The sequence below is a fragment of the Hydra vulgaris genome, chromosome 02 (genome assembly GCF_038396675.1).
Source record: "Hydra vulgaris chromosome 02, alternate assembly HydraT2T_AEP".
In the NCBI taxonomy this organism is placed as follows: Eukaryota; Metazoa; Cnidaria; class Hydrozoa; order Anthoathecata; family Hydridae; genus Hydra; species Hydra vulgaris.
Window position 1 is genome coordinate 33792963 of NC_088921.1, and position 20010 is coordinate 33812972.

General features: G+C 26.6%; 1 protein-coding gene across 1 annotated transcript; it reads right to left on the reverse strand.

Annotated features, from left to right (window-relative positions):
* Positions 1–632: 632 nt before the first annotated feature.
* On the reverse strand, positions 633–19645 carry LOC100205614 (EEIG family member 2). Its single transcript, XM_065790668.1, has 12 exons — positions 19366–19645; positions 18800–18920; positions 13216–13245; positions 5916–6035; positions 5688–5734; positions 4051–4272; positions 2922–2968; positions 2733–2797; positions 2485–2561; positions 2326–2357; positions 2184–2247; positions 633–1637 (listed from the first exon to the last, which is right to left on the reverse strand). The coding sequence occupies exons 1-12, from the start codon at positions 19497–19499 to the stop codon at positions 1589–1591; spliced, it is 1008 nt and encodes a 335-aa protein (XP_065646740.1). The 5' UTR covers positions 19500–19645; the 3' UTR covers positions 633–1588.
* Positions 19646–20010: the final 365 nt, after the last annotated feature.

Sequence of the window (20010 nt, forward strand, 5' to 3'; positions counted from 1 at the left end):
AGTGATTAATTAAAAAAAAAAACTTAATAAATTAAGCGAAAAAACGCTGTTAATATCTAACATCTACTGTTGTTAGATTCTTTCTTGAGACTCTCCAGAACACAGCTTCAATTATTATTATTATTGTTAATATGTAGGTGTTTTATAACATTTGAAGATAAGGGTATGGACCTATGTAGAAATTGAAGTTTTGACAAATATACGTAGAAATCGAAGTAATTTTCTAGATTTATCTTAGAAAGATGAATCCAAATGAAATATGAAGAAAATCTCCAAAAGAAAACCTCATCCAAAAGTTATGAACTTTGTACCCGAATTGGGTCTATTTGAATGGAAGGAACAGCAATGGTAAAAACAGATCAAATTACTATTATTAGTTTTTATTTATTGGTGTGCTCTAACTCAAACTTTTCTAAGAGTAGAATAGGTCGGTTAATGAGGCACTCACTGCATTGGAGTGAGGCAAGATCTCACTTCAACCCTTTACTTTTCCGGATATATCTGAAAAAAATAACCCCTGGCTACGCGGCGTTTTAGAAATTTGAACCTCATTCAAATGACCGAATTGATCCTCCCAATTTAGACAAGAGTTACTGAACGATCTAAATTATTAAAAAAAAAAAAAATCAATATTTATCAAGCAAAAAATATTTTTAAAATACTATTGAACAAATGATATAAAGAAATATTTTCACTTTTTATTTTATAAAATGACTAAAAATAAAATCGAATGAACGTGACATAAGAAATGCTTTTACATTTAGTCAACTTTAAAAACTAATAAACTCGTAAATAAACTAGCAAACATAAAAATAAATTTAAAAAGAAAACCAATACAACAAAAACCAGTAACAAATAAGTAACTTTACATATAAAATGCATTAAAAACATCTTCAAACCTTTTAACTGAAAAGCTTTGCATTGAATAAAGACTTAGAGCCATTAAAATTATTTCTAAATATATTTTCTATTAACTTTATGCCCAGCACGGAAAAGAGGCCAGCCTCTTTTCTATAAAAATTAACACAAAATTGAGATATTGATAAAGCTCAGTAAGGCATGAAGAAATTTTTAAAGCACAAATAATTTTACTTTAATAGATAGTATACAGAAAGTTTGAGTTATTCGCAACCCTCCCATAATATATAATGCACGGTTGCTAGTTTATTGAACTTTTGTATTGACTTCTTTGGCACCAAAAACTTATTTAAAATCGTCTTGATAATTTTCACTTTATTTCTTTGAAATATAAAAGTTTTAGAAAGCTATTATCATCAAAACATAATTTGTAATTATGTTTCAATGAACACAAAAAAAGCTCAAAAAAAGTTCGTGGTAAAAAAAGTTTAAAAACTTGAGTAATTCCACAGAAACAAAATTGCCAAAAATAAAAGCATTATTTATAATATATATATATATCGCATAATATAAATTATATTTTTTAATAAACATATTAAGTTTTGTCAGAAACTTTGTAAACGATAAAAGTTAATAATATAAGCAAAGAAATCTAAACTTTACGTGTTAACCAAAATAAAAGAATAAAAAAATAAATTAGGAAAAAAAAAAAAATTTACAAAAAAACACATTACAAAGTCTTGAATCGATCTCCTGTAACAACAGGATTGAATAACCATCTAAAATAAAGAATAAACAATTATTATTAGTTTATAAGTTTTTTTCGACACAACAGACTCCTGTTACAAGGAACCCAGCAAACATTGTTTTAGTGGATTTGTAGTGGACCTATATAGCGGTTTTTAACGGTTCATTGGAGTTTGCTTATCGGTTACTTAGTGGACCATTAGTGGCAGTCGCTATAAATGGCAACCCGATAAATTTCCGACATATTATTAGGCTAGTCATCGGCTAGCTGTTTTTAGTGGCTGCCACTAATGGTCCACTAAGTAACCGATAAGTAAAACTACAGCCGTCCACTCTTGGCTAAATCGCCAATATAGGTCCACTGAAACTCCGCTATATATATATATATATATATATATATATATATATATATATATATATATATATATATATATATATATATATATATATATATATATATATATAAATATATAAAAGAAATCTGCCAACACCCAATGAAAACAGGTACAGCCATAACTTTATTTTAGGTGACTTGCAATTGTATTCATAAACAAAATTTTTATAAAAGAGAAACATACCGATTTGTTTCTTTATTTGAGAAAACTTCTTTATCAAGAAACATTGACATTTCAATACCCTCATCTGCATAATAAACACACTTAGTTTACTATTTTACAAAAATGTAAAAATAATTTTGTTACATTAATAAAATTTATTCACCTGTGTTACCAGAATCCATAGAGAGGTTGGCACTAAAAAACATATAATACGTTTACGTCTAATAAACTGTACAAAAAAAAAAAAAAAAAATTTTTTCAAATAATAAACAGTCTTTCAAATAATTAAAAGTTAATTTAAATAACAATAATCAATAATTACTTTTGCACAAGTTGATTTACAATGTCATCAGCATCAACTCTTGTTTCATCAATTCGCTTGTGAATTTCTGCTACTCTCTAAGTTTTGTTTGATTGTAATTTTAATGACTTAGCTTAAGCTTATTTTACATATTGCTTAATTCTATTGTTTCGTTTATAAAAATTGTATAAATGAAAAAAAATATATTTATTTAAACATTTTATATTATGAAAGGAATAAATAATAATAAAAAAATTAAAATGATTTACCTTTTGTGGCCTAATGGGACTAGGACTGAGATGATCAAGATCTGTGCAACCAGAGTCACCCGCAGCTTTATTATATCAAGGATCTTAAAACTGTTAATTTTTATTAAAACAAACTATTAGTAAATCGTTTTTTTATTTTCATTTAAAAATCTGTACTTGTTACATGTTCAAAAATATTTAAAAAGATACATGTGCTTGAAGGCTGCCTAGAATGGTTAAATGGTTGACCAGAATGGCTATAAAAAATTTTTATAAAAATAAAATACCACTAAATATATTCAACATATATCCTCATATATAATTAATTACTATACACTTTCATACATATATTTCAATTAAAAACAAACTACATAGATTTGAAAAATAACTATTAAAAACATCAGAAAAGAATAAAAACTATTACGCATCACATCTATTATTATAGAATAACTATTTTTATTAAATAAAACTATTTTAATTTTTTTCTTATTAATTTAATATATTTTTGAAATAAAATATGGAATCCAAAAAAAAATTCAGGATCTTAAGCCATATAAAAACAAAACAGGATTTTGTAGTGATGGATAATTAAATGTAATAATTCAGATTATTGAGGTGATGAAAAAATTCAATGAGGATTCATCATTGTTTTACCATTTTTGAACATTTTCTACATTTGCAACTCCAATTTCTCTAGTACAAGAAATAGTGATACCTGATTATCTGTATTATCATAAACTAAATGTTAAATTACAAATCATTCTCTAAGCCCTAGGATAAAATCTTGACTCAAATTGGTATTTTAAACTTTTGATGTCTTCTCTTTACCTCTAGCTTCTGATGCAATCACATCTCTATAATAGCATATCTCTAATGATTGCACTTAATTTTTATGATTTTAGAATTAGAATCTTGAGATTATATAATATAATATAAAATTTTGTATAATGAAATTTTATGTTGTATAATCTTGCTTGGGATATTAAGACAAGTTATATTCTTCTTTTAAATTTTCGAATTGCGATAATTAAAATTATTTCCTTAAAATGTCACAAACATTGTGCACATTAGAATTATAAAATTTCTAGATTAAATTTTTTTAATTTTCAAACATGTGCTTACGTCCTACAATTTTATTAGTTCTATTGTATTAGGATAATAATAGCTTACTGCACATGCTAAAATTATTTCATCTTACTTGCTAGATACTTGTTAATTAACCACTACTACAAAGTACTTGTTACATTGTGCAGTAGAGTATCATGTGCAACAGACATTACTGATTATCAAAACTAGAAATTTTAAAATGATGTTATTAAGAGTAAGCTACAAACATTACCGTTTATCAACGCTAGAACTTCTAAAATGTGAAGGAGTTGCAGAATGCAGCTTATTGCTTCCGCTGCTAGGGTTACGATTGTGTTCATATAAACTTTTGCGTTCTTGTTTATCATCTTCAATCATACTGTTTCGAGTTGGTGCATAGCTACTTGCAAAATCAGAAGAAAATAAAATTGAATCACCATTAGCAGATGATCGACGATCATTTGAAGACTCTTGACTAAAATAATATATCAAAATAAAAATACATATAATATAATATTTATATAATATATTCAAGTATAAAATTTTAAGACTTAATTTTGGCTAAAAATTTAGATTTACTTTGTGTATATATTTAATTAATATAATATTAATATATATACTAGCATTTCGGACCCATAAAGTACGGGTCTCGGTAAGTTTATTCTACACTGACCATTTCTATACTTATACCTTACTTCAATATTTTTCTGTAAACAATATTTTTTTTGCAAGCGTTTAAATTTTTTGTAAAAAATGCTTCGGTTGTTGTTCCGGGAATCGCTATTTAGTGGTAAAAAATAAAAATCTGCCAAATCTTTGTTTTGAATTAACAACTGATGTTCAATACTTTATTAACTTCTTATTGTAATTTTGAGCTTTTTAAAAACTCTCTCCCTATTGTTTGTTGCAGTATATTATACCCTTATATATCAACAATAGTACTTTAAATATGTTTTAATTTGTATTTTAAAAAATTAGAAAAAGCTTTACCACATAAAGCTAACCACTTCGACCACTAAGACACACAAAACTGCCAATTTTTAACACCATTTAATAAATAAAAGAATAACTTTATAAAAAGACAAATAAATGCTTTAAACCTAAACTAAGGAGATTTTGTTCCAATACAATTTTAAAATAGAAAACTATATAAAAGTAAGATTATCTAACCAACTTCAAGAATGTTTTATTTTTTTAAAAAGAATTAAAAAAAAAATGTGGAAGAGCAAGGATTTGCACCACTGCATTTCACTTCACAATGCTGCAACCACTTTGGCCACTAAGGTGTATTGTTTAATAAAAGTTTTAAAACTATTTAATAAACAAAAGACTTTTTAAAATGGCAAAGTCAATATTAAGGAAATGTTGTCGCAATTTAATTTTAAAGTAAAAGTAAAACTGTAAAACTTGATATAATTCTTAAAATTACATAATGTGATGTTTACATATGCTACATATTTGCATACACTTTCGTTCACACTTTCTGATACAAAAAGTGCTTAGACTCTTTTTTTAAGTCGGGTGTAATGGCTGCCATGAATTCCGTGTCAAACACTCACGAATGAGTAAGGGCAGCAGCAATAAATTCAGTATTAAAATATTATATGATTAATATTGTATCTTTAATTTAAATACTGTAACAATTGAAATACTTTTTAAGTGAAGCAATTGAAAGCTCTAATATAACAGCATTATAACGTAGAGTAATGGATTCAAAAAATTGAAAACTAACTTTTTTAAATATTTAATTAAAACACATACAGTAGTTTTAACTATATTTTCTATAATTCTTAAATTTTAAGAATTATATTTAGAAATATATAAGTCAAATAACAGCTCAGTTTAACATTAAAATAAACTTTAGTACTCAAACATTTGAAATTTACTTACGGTTTAAACAGTGGATCTCCAGAAGTAAGAGTCATACACGCTGTAACCTAAAAAAATTTATAATTGTACGAATATACACAACGCACATGATGAAACTGAATGAGATGAAGCTAAAATTTTATTTTAAAATGTTAGGAATTACATAAGAGCAAAATACATTAAAAAAACTACATAAAATTTAAAAAATTGAAAATTAAGAAAGAATGTTAATTAAAGCTATTGCGTTACCCGCAACATTGAATTATCTTGTCGATGTTGCTTAGAATCTTTGTAGGCTTCAAGAATGTACCTTCGAGAAACTACTCCATATCCAGCATATTCAGCTAAGTTAACATCAACATATCCAAGCTGGAAATGCAAACAACTTTAAATGTAATTAATAATCAGACTATTACTTCTCAATAATTTTGAAAAAAGTTAACATAGTTAACTTCAAGTATTATTCAAGTATAAAAAGTTAACAAAGTTAACTTCAAGTAATTGTTCATAAGTCAAGACAAATATTTTTTTTTAATTTTAAATCAAAAGTTTCTCTCTTATTTAAAGATTTTTGTATTACATTATATGTGCTGTAATCCATTTTTAGATAGAGTTTCTGCTATTACAATAGATTAAGAGTAATGGATCCATTTGGAACTTCGTCTAGTCGGATTTTTCTTGGTTTTTTGGAGTTTTGGAGACAAAGTTTTTAGAAAATATCAATTTTTACTCGTAAAATAATTAAATTCTTATTTTATTTCTACCCTGCTTTTTTAATAGTTCTTGTTGTTTTCAAAATGTAAATGTTCTCTTTGTTCAATAATAACACTAATTTACATCGCAATGCAATTGGTAATGCACAGTGGGTCAGGTGGTAGTGGTGGAAAAAACCTCAAAAAAAAGCTTATTCTATTCAAAACTATATAATAAAACATACTCATAATTTTCAATTTTACTGTTTCAAAAACTCTTTTGAGTATAGTTTTTTTTTAATAATAGTATTTTTTTAAATCCACAAAAATCAATTGCGGTATAATAAAATGTAATGCATAATAAAATACCTTTTTTTTGTCAAAAAAGCAAGAACTTTTTATTTTTTAGCAAAGATATAGTAAACAGTGACTTAAAATATTATGCGTATGTGATATTAGTTAATATATTTTAACCAGGGATGTGGAGTCCCAAAAAGACTCCGGCTTTATATCTCCCTTTTTTTTCAGGTCTGTAGTGTCTAGAAGCTCTAAGCATGTTTGTTAACTTATAATCTGCTATAAGAAAAAAATATGAGATTTAATGACTTGGAACTTATTGTTTTTAAGCCCGGAGTCCTAGAGTCCTTGCCGCCATTATACCTAAGGACTCCGGGTTAAAAAAATAATTGTTCCTCTTACCTAAAAGTCTTTTTTTTTCCTATTAGTAGCCCATAAACTTTTTTATATTTTTAGAGCTCCTGTATACCAAAAACTAGGAAAAAGTAATCTTTTTGTGACTTTAAAATCCGGAGTCCTTTTTTGGACTCCGCATCCCTGATTTTAACTATTCAATAGCACACCTTTACAAAAAAAATATTTTGTCAAGATCATTATTAATAATATATGCAAAAACTGGTCTCAAAATAACGAGATAAGTTTTAAACATATAATACTTTTATTTTGTACAAGTAGTGTCGTATGATCTAAATAATTTTGTCCACCATAAGTCTAATATCCGGCCCACTATGCATTGTGGCAAAATTGTGTAATAAAATGTTGTCAGTGATAACAAGTAATAATAATTAATGTTTTATTATACTTACCTTTTAGAATAAATAACTTAATTAATAACCTAAAATGTGATAAATTATCACAATTGAAATAAAATTAAAAACAAATATCTGAGGTCATAATCAAATTGATAATTTTTCTTTCATTGAGAAAAATGGTTTCGGAAGTGTGGAATTACTTTGATATAGTTGTGGTAAATGATAAAAAATACGGAGATTGCAAAAAATGTCATAAAAGAATTGCTTGTCCAGGAGGCAGCACAAACAGCCTAATTGGACACGTCAAAAGTTGCGAGAAAATAGATTTAAAACCATCCAGTTCTAGACCAACTAAGATGTTGTTAAACTATCTTCTTGCCAAGTTGACAGCTCTTGATGGATATTCAATTAGGTCAATAACTCAATCTGAAACACTAAGAATGCTTTTTGAAAATTATGGACATAGTTTGCCCAAGTCAGCGTCCACAATTTCAGAAAAAATTAAGATGTTTCATGCTGAAGCCAAATATTTAATGATCGCTGAATTAGCTGCATTGAAAGCAAAAGGAGAAAAATTTGGACTAACAGGTGATGAGTGGTGTAGTGATGGGGGTAGGAGATGCTGCAATTTAAATGTTCATCGCAACAGAGCATGTTGTTTGGGAATGGTAAGGTTGCCATCTCCTAGTTTTGCCGAAACATTAAACATTTTGATAATGGAAAAATTAAAAGAATTTGGTATAGATAGTGAAGATAAAAAGATTGTCGCGAAACTGTAAACAAAGAAACCGAATCGGATTTTGAAACAGAAACTGATGGAGGGTCTGAAGGAGAGTTTCTTATTGACTATTCGGAGAATGAGATTGAATATGAAGAAAATATCGAAAAAAATCTACAGAAACTTTGAATACTAATTAAGTTTTTGAAATATTCATCATTTCAATATAAATTTCTTAAAAGAAAAATAAACAAAATTTACTAATCTTTACATGACAAAGGACTGTTGCTCGACAAACGCACTAGATGAAACAGTGTTTTTCAGATGATTGAAAGATTTTTGAAATGCTTAGAAGCTGTAAAAAATACACTTGAAGAACTAAACTGCTTAAACATGCTTAAACTTGAAAAACTAAACTGCCTAAAGATGAAATTGACTTAGATTTCTTAAAATCGCTGTCTGACTTATTGGAAGTCATTGCTGACTCTGCAGTTTTCTTGGAAAAACCAAATACAACGATTTTGGAGTGTGACATTGTTATGGAAACGTTAGTAAGGAAATTTAAGGTTGTAGAGACTGACATCAGTTCTAGTTTTGCAGAGGCATTAATCTCCAGATAAGAAAATCATAAAAACATTATGTTGGTATCATTGAGTTGTTATTTACACAATCCCGATTTTTAAAAAAATAAAAACCAAAGATTTTTTTACGCTTCCAAAAAAGATATTAAAGTTTATGCTGCTAAATTATTTGATCAACTATTTCCAACAAAAGAAAATAGTCTCCAACTAAAATCAGATGATCGTGCTAAAAGCAAACAAGGAGAACCATCACAATCGACATCTTTTTTTGCAGAAATTCAAGAAGTTCTAAATCAAGATCAATCAGCAGCTAAAAAGCCAAAAAAAGTCAAGAGCTTCACCGATCAGTTAAAAGAATATGAAGTAACGAGTGTGAAATCAGAAGCAGTTTTGAAATTTGAACTAGCCATCCACAGAATTCAAGCAACTTCCTCGGAAGCAGAAAGAGTTTTCTCCTCGTCTTCCAGATTTGTCACTAAGTTTCAAAGTTCGCTTTCTGATGAAATGATAGATGTTTAAAATATTTTTTAAAAAGATCTGCAGAATAAATACATTTTTTTTTAATTTTTACTATAAGTACCCCAAGAAGTCTTTATTATAGAGCAGCACGAAAGGGCATTTAACTGAAAGTTCACGCTTTCTTCCTAACCGATGCCGGTTAGAAAACCATTTATTAGATAAAACTTGTTTGTTAAAAAAATTGTGATAAAAAAAATATTTAAATATACTAAGAGATATAAAAAATAAATTTTTTTAAAATTTATTATGAATTATAAGTCGAAATATATAAAATTAAAAAAAAAAAATACAAGAACAATGTTTAATTATCAACTAGATGTTTAATTTTTTAATTTATAACAAAATATTATCAAAACTCCAATTTTTTCTGACTCCAACGGAGTTTTTTCTCAATTTCTGTTGACTCCATTTTTTTGCGATTTTGGATCCTTTGATTAAGAGTTCTTTTATGTTAAATTTAAAAACTTTTTTCTAAAATCTGAAACAACATATAGTTAACCTGCATACCATTTAACAAAGCTCTTTTGTTACAATGTTGTAATTCAAATTGTTATTAATTTGTAATTAAAATTGTTATTTTTTACTCTTTTGTTTTTTGAAAATAACTTTTTTAAGTGAAATATTTTTTGATAATTACTTTTTAACTATGATGATGATGAGTATGATGATGATGATGATGTAGAGATGATGATGATGATGATGGTGATAATGATGACAATGAGATGATATATATACCTTTATACAAAATATATCATGAATTTTAAATAACAATAATATATTTATAAAGAATATCAATAGTAATGCAGCCCCGGTCACAAACCCGGCCCCAGCTATGTTTTATCAAACCCGGCCCGGCCCCAGTCAAATATCAACCCCGGTTGCTTACTAATACTAATCAAGCAAAAATTTATAAAAGCTTTTAGTAACAGAATTTTTCAGTTCATCAATTTTGATTTCAGCTGTTGATCTGCAGTCAGTCAGATGCAGTACGAAATAATGGCTTTGTATTGAAGCAAGTGAAGCTTCATAAGTAGCACAAAAACAACCATTTTTTTCTCCTCGAGTTCAAACTCTACTTTGAGCTTAGTAGAATGAAATAGAGGATGAATGAAATAGAGGATAGAATGAAATAGAGGATAGAATGAAATAGAGGATAGAATGAAATAGTTATGAAAATGTTTATTTTTTTACTCCTTTTATAATTATTGAATAAACATTTTGAAAATATTTTTTGATCATGTTATAGAAAATCTTTTTATGAATAAGATGATATAAAATTTTAATACAAAAGAAACAATTTTTTTCTATGAACAGTCAAACTTTTGGATGAGTAATAATTTTTTTTTTAAATTAGGCATAAATTTCTTGGAATTTAAATTTGCCGGCATTAAACTTAAAATGTATCCCTGTATAACTTTTTACAAGGGTCAAGAACCTTTTTTCAAAATTAAATTAGCTATTTCCGAAAAAAAATTTGAGTTAAAAACAGAAGCTCCAATTATTCACTAATCATTCTTTTTAATTATTCACAATTATTCTTAAAACACAAACAGTGAATTACGAGGTTGAATGAAACACCATTACTTGCTTGGTAAGTAGGGCTTTTATTGTCTAAACTGATCAATAAATCATTATAAATTTTTCATTCAACTTTTAAATAAATTATTATCAAATCTATTCTAATATAAAATATGCCTTAAAAAAACTTGAACCCAAAAAAAAACATACATCAGAGACCAAGTTGCTATTGCAGTAGCAAAAACTTTGATAACTCTGGTGAAGTTTTTACATGCATGCAAGTAGTCACTGGATTTCAAAACATCGGTTTGTTTCCCCTTAACATTAAGAAAATCAATAAATCTAAATTACAAGTTGCTAATATGTTCGAAACACTTACACATTTTAATGTAGCTAGTGATGGTGGTAGCCAGTGCCACCACCATTACTAGCTACATTATCTCAGCCACTGCCTTCTGAATCTACACCAACATCTAACATCAGTATGTTGTATAACACCAGCTTCAAAGTTAACTTAACAGTCAACTTGCCTGTAACCAACCTTAAATATAACTCTGGCTACTCAAAAGAAAGGAACAATGATACAAGAAAAGATGCTGACAGCAAAAAATCCGCAAAGCAAGCTAGGAAACAATGTAAGCTTAACTTTGACGATGAGCAGCAGATAAATCAATTACCAACAGCAGCAAACCAAGTCAAGTGTAAAAAGTGCCGTAATAATTTGAGAAAAGAAAAGAAAAAAAACTTCAGCAAACCAAAATAGTGAATGGTGTCAGTGCAAAAATTCATAATGCAAGATTTGGCTTTGTCAAACATGCATTCCAAAGCAATATATATAAGGCATTGAGTTTTATAGCACCAAAAAGTGTAGCACAATTGATAACTCAACTCAACCTCCAGAAGCTCTTGAAGATTGAACATCATCACATAAATAACAAATGTCTTTCTTAATTGGTTGTTTTTTCAACTGTTATCATTGGTTGCATTTTTTAAGTATTCTTTAAATTAACTTTTAATTTGCATATTTAATTCTCCCCAAATATGAGAGTAAAAAGAAAAACTTTATATAATTAGAAAAAAAGTTTTTTTTCTAATTATATAAAGTTTCTTAAAAAACTTTTTAAAAATATTATTTAACTTTTATTTATTTACATTAATTGAATAAATTAACCTAATTAAATAAATTAAATAAAAAAATCTCTTTTCTATAAAGAAAAAAAAAGAAGCTTTTACTAAATGTTTTATCATTGACAAATTAAGTTATGCAACCTTTAGCATTATTAAAGTTTTTAAAAAGAACTTTGAAAACATTCATTAAAAAATTTCAAACTTAAAAAAGCAAAAATTGCAAAAATAAAAATCAGCTTTTACTTTTAAGATTTAAAAGATGTGATAAAAAAATCTGAATGTGATAAATAAGATTTAAAAAGATGTGATAAAAAGATCTGTATGTGATAAGATTTAAAAGATGTGAAAGAAAGAACTTAATGCAATAAGAATTAAAAAGATATGATAAAAAGATCTTAATGTGATAAAAAAGAATTTAAAGTAATTAAGACAATGTTCTTAACCTTATGCAGGCTTGGACAGGAATCGCACTCTGTAACTGACCACGCTAATAATGTTTTTCTTTACAATATAACCACGGCTGTTTTAATGTTTTAACAATTTAAATGCAATAAAAAAAACATTACTCTATGAACAACCATTAACTGTTGATCTTTTCTAATGTTTTTATTTCACGCAAAGGCTTTAAATAAAATAAAAAATTAATTATAATAATTGTTTAAAATAAACGCATTTTGTGTTAATTAAATATGTAATTATTTTTTTTAGTAGGCATGTATTTTTTATGATAAATTTCAACATTTGAAACTATTTTTCCATGTCTTTCTAAAAATCTTTTATAATATTAAATTTTTTAACATACTTTAAATCGTGAATAAGTTTAAATGCTAAGCTAAACTGTTTAGCTTAGCATTTCTTTTTTCAGTGCATTTCCGAAATGTTTAAATCATCAAAACATCTAAACAGTTGTGGTCAAGTTGTCAACAAAAAAAATCATTTGCATGGTCAGCAATAGCGTTGGATAACACGCCATTCCTGTCCAAGCCTGTTATGGTTATTGATATTGCTATTGTTTACTCTTTAAGACTCTAAAGTTATCATAAGGTGTATTGCTAACTAATATAGTTAGCAATTATCTATGCAATTTACTTGAAAAAATAGTTGCTGCATACTTATAGATTGTTTGTCAAAAATATCAATTAGTAACTGGTACTGGATACTACACAGAGATGGCCGGTGCTGGGTTACAGGGAAAACTGCTAGAATACCATTTCACTGTGTCCGAGTTGGGTACCTAGCATGCTTCTACATTTAATACTCTTAAATTTAAATGTTAAAATTAATTTTTACATGTAACACATAACACATATTGAAAGCAATTTTAACTCTAAATAAAAATTATACCTTTTCATAATTTTTTCCACCTTTGATTTCCTGAAAAAATAATAAGATTGATTAAAAACATTTCCAAAACATCGAAAAATCATGAATTGTGTTTTATATCTAAATTTTTGACTTGTTTTGTCAAACCTTTTATGGGATTATATGATAAACTTTTTACCCATTTCCTTTTATCTGAACACAACATGTGTTTTAAATTAAACCTCCAATAGAGATCAAGAGATTTTTTATTTCTATTTTTGATTATTACTTTTTACTGTGCTACATTTTTACTGTGTTAAAAATCAACAGCCAATATAATGAACAACAGAGTAATTTTATGTCAATTGAAACAGATTGTGTCACTGTATATCTCAGACTTTGCTGAGTTTAAATGATTGAGAAGACTGTAAAAAAAAAGAATTCCTTGAAAATTTTAATCTCAAACTCAAAGTAGAGACTGATATATCTCTAATTTACTTATATAAGATATTTGAAAGACCTTGTTGTTGTTGTTTTGGAATTGCAAGGTTTATTTCAAGGGATTTTTTCAAGCTTTAAGTCACAACCTTAAAAATACTTGATCTTTTTACTTAAATATTTATACCTGGCTATTTTCTCAATTGAGAATTCAATGAAATGATAAAAAATATAATAATTTATCATTAAGTAACCCTAATTATCAATTTAAGTACAGTAAACTCCAGGGCTTGTGATGAAGAAAATCGTCAAGCGTGTTATATTGCGCTCGTAAAATTAGAATATGTTTTCATCGAGCGTGATTATGTGCGCTCGAGATAACGTCGGCGAGCGCGATCATGAAAATTGCTGAAGGCAATGCTCATAAAAAGCTTTTTATTTTTTTTCATCTTTTTTTTATATGTTACATAATTCTTTCGTCAAAAAATGTTTGAATTAGTATCATACTCATAAAACTACTTCAACGAAGTAGATTTTTATACTTCCAAACTTCTTGTATATTGTCAAATTTTATTTTATATGATTTTATTTTATATAATAGGTTTATTTTATATAATAGATTTTATTTTATATAACTATTTATGTTATAAAAAAATATCAAACAAAAACGCAACTTCTTATTGATTTAGTATTGAAGTAAAATTTAGTGACTTAGTTTTGCTTCGTTGTTTTGATATAAGTATTTTAAAATGTTACGCTGTAAACTTAATTAAGGGTTAATGGTTTTTATATTCTTGATATTTTCTATTCAAATTAATTATTTAAATTTTTTCTAAAATTTCTTTTTTAAATTACGTTTTTTTATTTTTAAAAAAAAACACAAGAATAATTTGAAATAATAATAAATAATAATAATAACTTTCCATTTAATAAATATTGACATCATTACTTTGTTTCCTTTTCGAATGTCCTTGATTGCGAACATTCTAAACAACAGAATCGTTTTAAATTTGAGTTAAAATAAATAATAGTTGATAAAAAACCTATACTATGAACAAAAACTAATTTTAAAAATTACTCTATTATTAATATTTATTTTTATTATAAACAATGTGTGGAATATTACAAACAATAAATCAAATAAATCTTACTTGATATTTTAACAAGATTAAAAATACTTTGCAGTTTCAATTTTCTTATAACGGTTTTCTAATTTTCTATTTTTATTTTATTTGCGCATTTTTGTATTCACATTGTGTTTCCACGTGCACATTCCATTATTGAAATTAGTGACTATTAACGACTTCAAACTGCTCATTCATTACGTTAGTGCAAAAGAGAACGAGGTTGTGCTTTTTATATTTTATATCAGTGCTTTGATAACAGAATATCTTTAATAAAAAATCTTTTTTAAATATTTTATGAAAATAAAAAAATAATCCCAAACTATTGGACGAGCGTTATTTTATACGCTCGTTATAAACTGAATGAGCGTTGTTTATCGCGCCTAGAATGTTTGAAAATACCGTTGACGGGCGCATTTTACGAGTGGAGTGCAATCACGCTCGCTTCATCACAAGCCCTGAAACTCCCACTTATTTGAACTGGCACTTAATCTAAATTCTCACTTATTTGAAGCAATCTTCTTTTCCCATGAATTTTCATTGACAAACTTATGCAAATATTCATCAGTTATTGGAACCTGCTGATATTCAAAATTTAGTTATTTTTAGATATTTCACTCCTCTTGACAAAATCCCCATCAGCTATTCTAAGTTTTTTCCAATTGATACCATTCCATTGCATTTCAAACGTAACATTATGGAATGTTATCAAATTATACCAATCATTAAAATATAATTAAAAAATTCTACACAGTGCAATCTAGTTTGGTAGAAATTTCAACATGGCATCTTCACAAAAGAAGACAGTTCAGACAATCAGAGAAAAATATTGCTCTTAAAGATTTATAAAAGATAAAAAAAATGTTGCCAAAAAGTTTAGTGTTCCTCAAAACACTTTAAACATTAAGCATAAAGACATAATCAGCAAGAATGTGTCTGGTCAATTTGGAGCAAAGAGACAAAAGTCAAGTTTGGGAAAGCATGATTCCATTAACAAACCTGTATATAAATGGTTTATAAACTCACATGAACCAAATGTACCAAGTAGCAGACACATCATTATAGAGAAAGTTTTAGATTTTTAAAAAGACCTCAAGTTGCTGATTTTAAGGCTTCAGAAGGGTGGCTTGATAAGTGGAAAAATAGACAATGTTTTTTTTAAACTATTTCTGGCAAGGAAAGGATGTGTACAGAGGAAAAGATATCAAGTTGGGAGCAAACCAATTTGCACATGATCCTCAAGGGGATATTTACAACACTGATGCCTCTAACTAAAACCTTTCTTCTAAAAGGTGAACAATGTGCAGGAGAAAAATTGAACAAAGTTTGTTTAGCAATCTTAGCAGCAGGAAATGGGATTGGTGAAAAGTTGCCTATGTTTGTAATTGGAAAGGCCGAAAAACCACGATGTTTCAAAGGTGTCAAAAGCCTGCCTTGTTAGTACAAGTTCCAAAATAAATCCTGAATGGACTTTAAAATCTTTACTGATTATGCAAGAAAGCTTGATACTGAGTTTAATGCTGAGGGTAGAAAAGTTGCTCTAACCATAGATAACTGCCTAGCTCATCCTAATGTTGACAATCTCAAAGCAATTGAATTAGTATTTTTACCACCATAAACCCTCCAAAACTTGGAACCCTCAGAATTAGGGAAAATGAGGTCAGCAATATTTTAACAAACCTCAATCTTTTGGAGGTTGGCAAAAAAAATTGATACAAAGGTCTTGCCATAAAACATAGAAATGAAATTAATAATTTTTTGCCGACCTTAAACACTTTTAGGTCTGCATTGCCAAATACTGACCTTAATTCCAAGGGTTGCAATTTCTATCACAGATTGAGAAACTGGATTCCATTTTAACAAATGATTGTGCTGAGGTAGATGAGGAGATAGATGAAGAGTGAAACGACTTACCTCTTGAGAAGCCAAAACTATTAGAGATAGCATGTGCAATAGAGTTAATTGAATGTTGGTCTCTTTTTTAAAATAACGGCATCGAAATCCGACAATCGCTAAGCCTAGTATCAAAGATGTTTGATAAACTTTCTTTAGAAGCAAAAAAGTAATCAAAAATTTTTCAAAGAACAAAAAATCGATTTTTTCAAAAAATTGTAAAGATTTTATCTTAAATTTTATTTTTAAATATGTTTATTTAATAGTTTTTCTTCTTTTTTACTCTTTACTTAGAATTTAATATAATATAATAATTTTATTATTATATTAAATTTAATTTAACATAGCAATAAAATATAATTACTTCTATTAGAAGTAACTTGAAATAAGTCACTTTAGAAAAGATGTTTAGTAAATTGGGCGTTTACTGTAACTAAATGTAATTTTTTGTATACCTGATTTTATGCTAAGCTTTGGCTTTGATGATATTAAAAATTTTTTTTACACATAATTCTATATTCAATGATATTTTATAAAACATTAGTATTTTGATCTGTAAGTGTATTGATTGAAAACAGTCATCCATCTAAATTAATGTTTTTAACAGAATTTTAAATTTATAGTTTGTTAAAATAAAAAATAACTTGAAATTTATTGATATTGTCTAACACTAAAAGTCAACAGCAAATTGTTTTATTAAATAAAAACTTTCTGTCATAACAAAACACTAGTATAGAAGAAATTCATCACCTGATAAATTATTCATTATTATAGCCTTGAAATAAAATCTAATTAACATTAACAAATTGATTACAATTAAATAACTAGGATATAAGTAACAAAAAGAGCAATCTTTCACATTTCTTTTCCTAAGAAATCAATCGCAATCATTAACATGCTGTTTAAGTTTTTTTCATTAAGTTAATTACTTTTGGTTTCTTATTTTTGGTTTAATCTTAAATGCAATTTAATAGATATTTTTACAGTGAGAAAGGATTTGGATGTAAACTTTGAATTTGGACGTAATTTTCAAAAACTAATGATGTCATAAATTAATTTATAGTAGAAAAACTGAATTCAAGAGACTTAATTATTTTAGAGATGTTATGGAAAATCAAAAAAAGTTTGGAGATCTGGAATAACTGGTGATAAATTTTTAACAATCTGTCAAACTTTGAAAAGAAGCACACAAAATGTTTGTGTGCTTTGTGGGCTAAATGTAATTTAGTGGATATATTTCATTCTCTGGTGCCATTCTGTTGTAACTAATTTTGAAGTGATCTAATAACTTGTGTTGTGTTGTCTTTTTTTATGTCATTAATTATGAGCTAAGACAATCAAATGGGTTACTAGTAAATAAATCATTAAATTGAAATTAATGATTTATTTATAAATTACCCATATTGTGAGTTGCTTACTGCTAGTATGCAGTTAATACTAAATTATAATATAAAATCAAATATTTCTAACTATATTTATATATTTTCATGAATAATTTGAATGTCAACAAATCTGTTTATTTTTCAATCATTGTTGATTTTCCACCATAGGTAAGTCACCATCAGCAAATGTTAATTCTGGTTTGAAATGCAGATGTAAAAAGGATAAGAAAAAAATTACATTAAAAAATGTTTTTGTTTTTTTTACTTTGTTTTGTTATTGTTATTTTAATTGAAGGTTCAACAGGACTAGAATTAACAAATGTGAAGAATAACAAAATAATTAATCTTCTGGAAATAAATAATTATTTGATGGAAAATTTAAGAGGTCAAAAAAAATGGCCGAACAAATATATACTTAAAAAAATACACAAGAGAGTTTTATACTCCATGCTGCAGTCATACATTAAATTTAGTAATTGTTGATTCTGTGAAATGCTTACCTAAATTTGCTATGTTTTTTAACACCATTGCTTACAAAGCTTGTAGATTACTTATAAACCTTTTTTTTTTTACATACACATTTTTATATATATATATATACACATATACGCATATATAAAAAAATTTTTATTAGTATATATAAAAAATATATTAATAAAAAAAAAACAATAGAAATACAAAGTCCCTAGTACACAGAAGTTTAAATAAAATATTATAGTTTGTTAAAATATTTAGATGCAAAAAATTTGCATCTAAATATTTTAACATAAAACTTGAAACTTTCATTACCTTCCGAACTGAAATGCGACAAATGCAGTTTTCCAAAACTCCAGTAATTTGAGATACTGTTATTTTGCATGAAAAAACAAACTGATTTTCCCATTTCACACAGTGTGAAACTACATTATCTCTAAATAATAAGTATACTCATTATATATATATATATATATATATATATATATATATATATATATATATATATATATATATATATATATATATATATATATATATATATATATATATATATATATATATATATTGAATTCTCTTTTTTTAAAGGGTGAGTAAATGAGTATCCATTTAGTTTTATCAATATTTAAAGACAATCTATATACCGTAAACCAATTTGAAACTATTTTAATTTCATCGGACGTTTTATTAAAGATTATATTTATGTAACTGGAATACATTTGTATCATCTTTGTAAAAATCATTTAAATTAAAAATGAAAGTGACCCAAATATGGATCCTATACCAAATTGATTTTCATAAAGTTTATTAAACATAAAGTTTTAGTAACACACAAACACACATAAATAAGATATATGTTACTCGCTTAAATGAATCAATACCTTGAAGTATGATCTGAAAAATAACCGCCATTTATCAACCGAGTTTTGCAGTAAATAACACCATTTAATAAGGGGATGCTGCTTAACTCTTGTATATTGAGTTTCACGTCAAACTTAAGCTTTCTTTTTTTCATCGTTCTTTATTTGTTTACCAGAGAGTGAAAGTTTTAAGTACCAAACTCATTGTATTAAATAACTGAAAAATCTAATAAAATATATGAAATGCAGATAGTTATATCGAGTCACTGTGTTTCACAGTTACCGTGGTACGCACGCATCATAATATATCTGAAAAAGCGGAAAAAGTAAAAGAATTTATTTATTTAATTTAACTAAATTAAATAACATAAATTAAAAATAAGTGATCGGAAATATTTAGAAACATCCAACTAATTTTTAAATCAACATTAACAAAAATAAATTTTTCCGCAGAGACACACAAAAAAAGACAACAATAAATTAAATATTAAATCATTTTAAGCGATTTTACATACTTCCGTAATTACTCTTAACACTTGTCGATAGTTATAATTTTAACGATAAAAATATTGAGTTTTTAGTTATTAGGAAATGTAGATAAAAACACTTAATATCCGGTAGAAAAATATTTTACATGTAACCAAAAATTAATATCCAACATATAAA